This window comes from Alligator sinensis, unplaced genomic scaffold (assembly GCF_000455745.1).
Source record: "Alligator sinensis unplaced genomic scaffold, ASM45574v1 scaffold1141_1, whole genome shotgun sequence".
Taxonomy (NCBI): domain Eukaryota; kingdom Metazoa; phylum Chordata; order Crocodylia; family Alligatoridae; genus Alligator; species Alligator sinensis.
In genome coordinates this window covers 292,953-295,306 of record NW_005842650.1, presented here as the reverse complement: position 1 = coordinate 295,306, position 2,354 = coordinate 292,953, and the positions used below count along the sequence as shown (strand labels likewise).

The 2,354-nt window shown below is 39.9% G+C and overlaps 1 protein-coding gene across 1 annotated transcript in view; it reads right to left on the bottom strand.

The window, feature by feature from the left end:
• Window positions 1-2,354, bottom strand: part of EML5 (echinoderm microtubule associated protein like 5) — a 204,294-nt gene that overhangs the window by 159,932 nt on the left and 42,008 nt on the right. The window contains exon 4 of the mRNA XM_025215565.1: window positions 1,355-1,423. Within this exon, the coding sequence (XP_025071350.1) occupies window positions 1,355-1,423 (69 nt within the window). The remainder of the gene's footprint in view (window positions 1-1,354; window positions 1,424-2,354) is intronic.

Here is a 2,354-nt window from a genome sequence, read left to right as displayed (position 1 = left end):
CTGAACCAACCCTGTGCTATATATGGAAAAGTATTTACTTCACTCACTGCAAGCAAGCCACACTTATTATGTCTCAAGAGATGGTCAAGCAATTTACTTGCATATCTTTGTACTAATCTGGACTCTAAATAAATACTTCTTGTGCTGTAAAACCTTTGAGCAAAGGATCCAAATAGCAAAACTATTACATAATTTTTATTCTTACAGTGCTATAATAAGTACCTAATTAAACAAATCATTGCATTTGAACACATGCTGGCTAAAAACAGCGGGTATCCAGAGCACAAGGAGTCACAAGCAAGGTTACTTAAGAAATAACTGCACAATTACTGTACAAATCAGATATTCCTAACCAATAACTGAAGAAAACAATCCAAAGCAAAGAAAGCAAACAGAATCTTGCCATTTTAACTGGCTTAGGCAATCAACGTAATACAACAATTTGCATTCTTCGGTCCAATGTCTTGAAAATATGAGTGACCTCTGATCATTTGCCTAATCAAAATACTATTCAAACTTCAGGGTTAGGACTTTAAAAAAATCATGACAATTAATTGTAACCTGTTTTTTTTAAAACACTCAAAATACTATTTAAAAATACATAAAATCTTTTTTAATTCACTAAAACTTGTTTAAGGAAAATAAGACTTTTAAAAATATCTGCAGTACACTGCACCATTTTTAATGAATAAAATTGTTGTAAAATGATAATGTAGCACTGCCAAAATGACCTTCTGATATCTTGAAGCAGCAGAAAGATTAGTAGTAATCAAACTAATGAAAGTCCTTAGACCACTTAAGTGGTATATTAAATCAAGATTGTGTGCAATCTAGTTGACTCTCTGAATATTTTTGCCAATAAAGAAATATAATTCCCAAGTTCCCTCTATAAAAATAATACAATCTTACCACTTGTCAATTATGCTAATTTTTTGTATGTAAAAAATATATTTATACAGGCATCTGTAAATAAATGGATATACTGGGTTTCAACTGCCACCTCTTTTTTTTCCATGAAAAAAAATTATGACCCAGTTAGAAGCATAAAAAGAGCTATCTACCTCCAGTTTGTGTTCCCAAGTCTCACCTTTCCTACTGAGGAAGAAGGGGATGGCAGAGTTGAGGATTCGCAGATGACTGTATGTAGCACCCACCAGCCTAAAGTAATTCCTGTGACTATCTGGAAGGACTGAGATTTGCCAAATAGGAGGAAAGTTGGGGGGTACTAAAGTTGGTAACCTAGCGTCAGGATTAGTGTGGAGCTTTCAAGCTGCCATTACATCTGCTGCTTTCTAAAGAATGATAGTGAATATAATTCAAAACATCTTTACATAAAATAAATCTATTCCAGTACCTTAATGTGTTTTACACCACAGCTGACAAGTTTGTTTGGTTGATATAAATCCCAAGAAATATCAAATATCTGCAAATAAATCAAAACGTTAGTAAACATGGACTTTAGTACAAGCACACTGTCAGATGTAAGTGAAAATAGTAACAATTCACATGAATGGGACAGAGTTCCCAATCTACTAGAGACATAGAAAGCGGTTTTGGAAACATTTGAAAATTGTTTTTGGACTGCAAAAGTTAAATTCCATTCTGTGAGACATAAATAGCTTTAACTGCCCCTTGATGGGCATACATGAAGTAACATATAGTAGAGAGAGGTGGCTAGTTGTCTTAGTCTGTAATATACAGTTATGGAAGATAGGGTACATCAGGGATGTCAAACACATGCCCTGCAGGCTGGACCTGGGGCCCTAGCCCTATGTGCAGCACACAGGTTGGACACAGCATTGTGCATCTTGCACACAACACAGGGTGTTGATCTTGGCACCCATTACATGAGACCCCCTGCACTGGCCTTATGTGCTGGCTCCAGATCCAGTCTGGTCAGGCTGTGCTGGAACCAGGATGAAGGGCTAGTCCAGTGGGGTGCTGCATGTGGAATACACCCTGGATCAATCCCTGTACTAGGTGTAGTCATGCGGTCTGTCCAGCCCCGTTTGCCATGTGCAGCATGCGTCAGTCCTGGGGTTCACTGTGTATGTCATGCATGGGGTGCTGGCTAGACCCAGCATTGTACACGGCACAGGGGGCCTGGGGCACAAGCTGCATGCAGACCAACATCCTGTCCTGTCTGCAGCACTGGACCCTGCTTCTGCACTGCAGACAGCACATGCCCTGTGCTGGTTCTGCAGGCACAGAGAGCTCCAAGGCCAACATGTACTGTGCGAGTTGGACCCAGCACCACAGGTGCTACACAGGGGACCAGTCCTGGTTCAGCCCTCAAACTGGCCCATGGGGCTGGATGACTGACACCCATGCTGTACATGTACATGAGGTTGTAG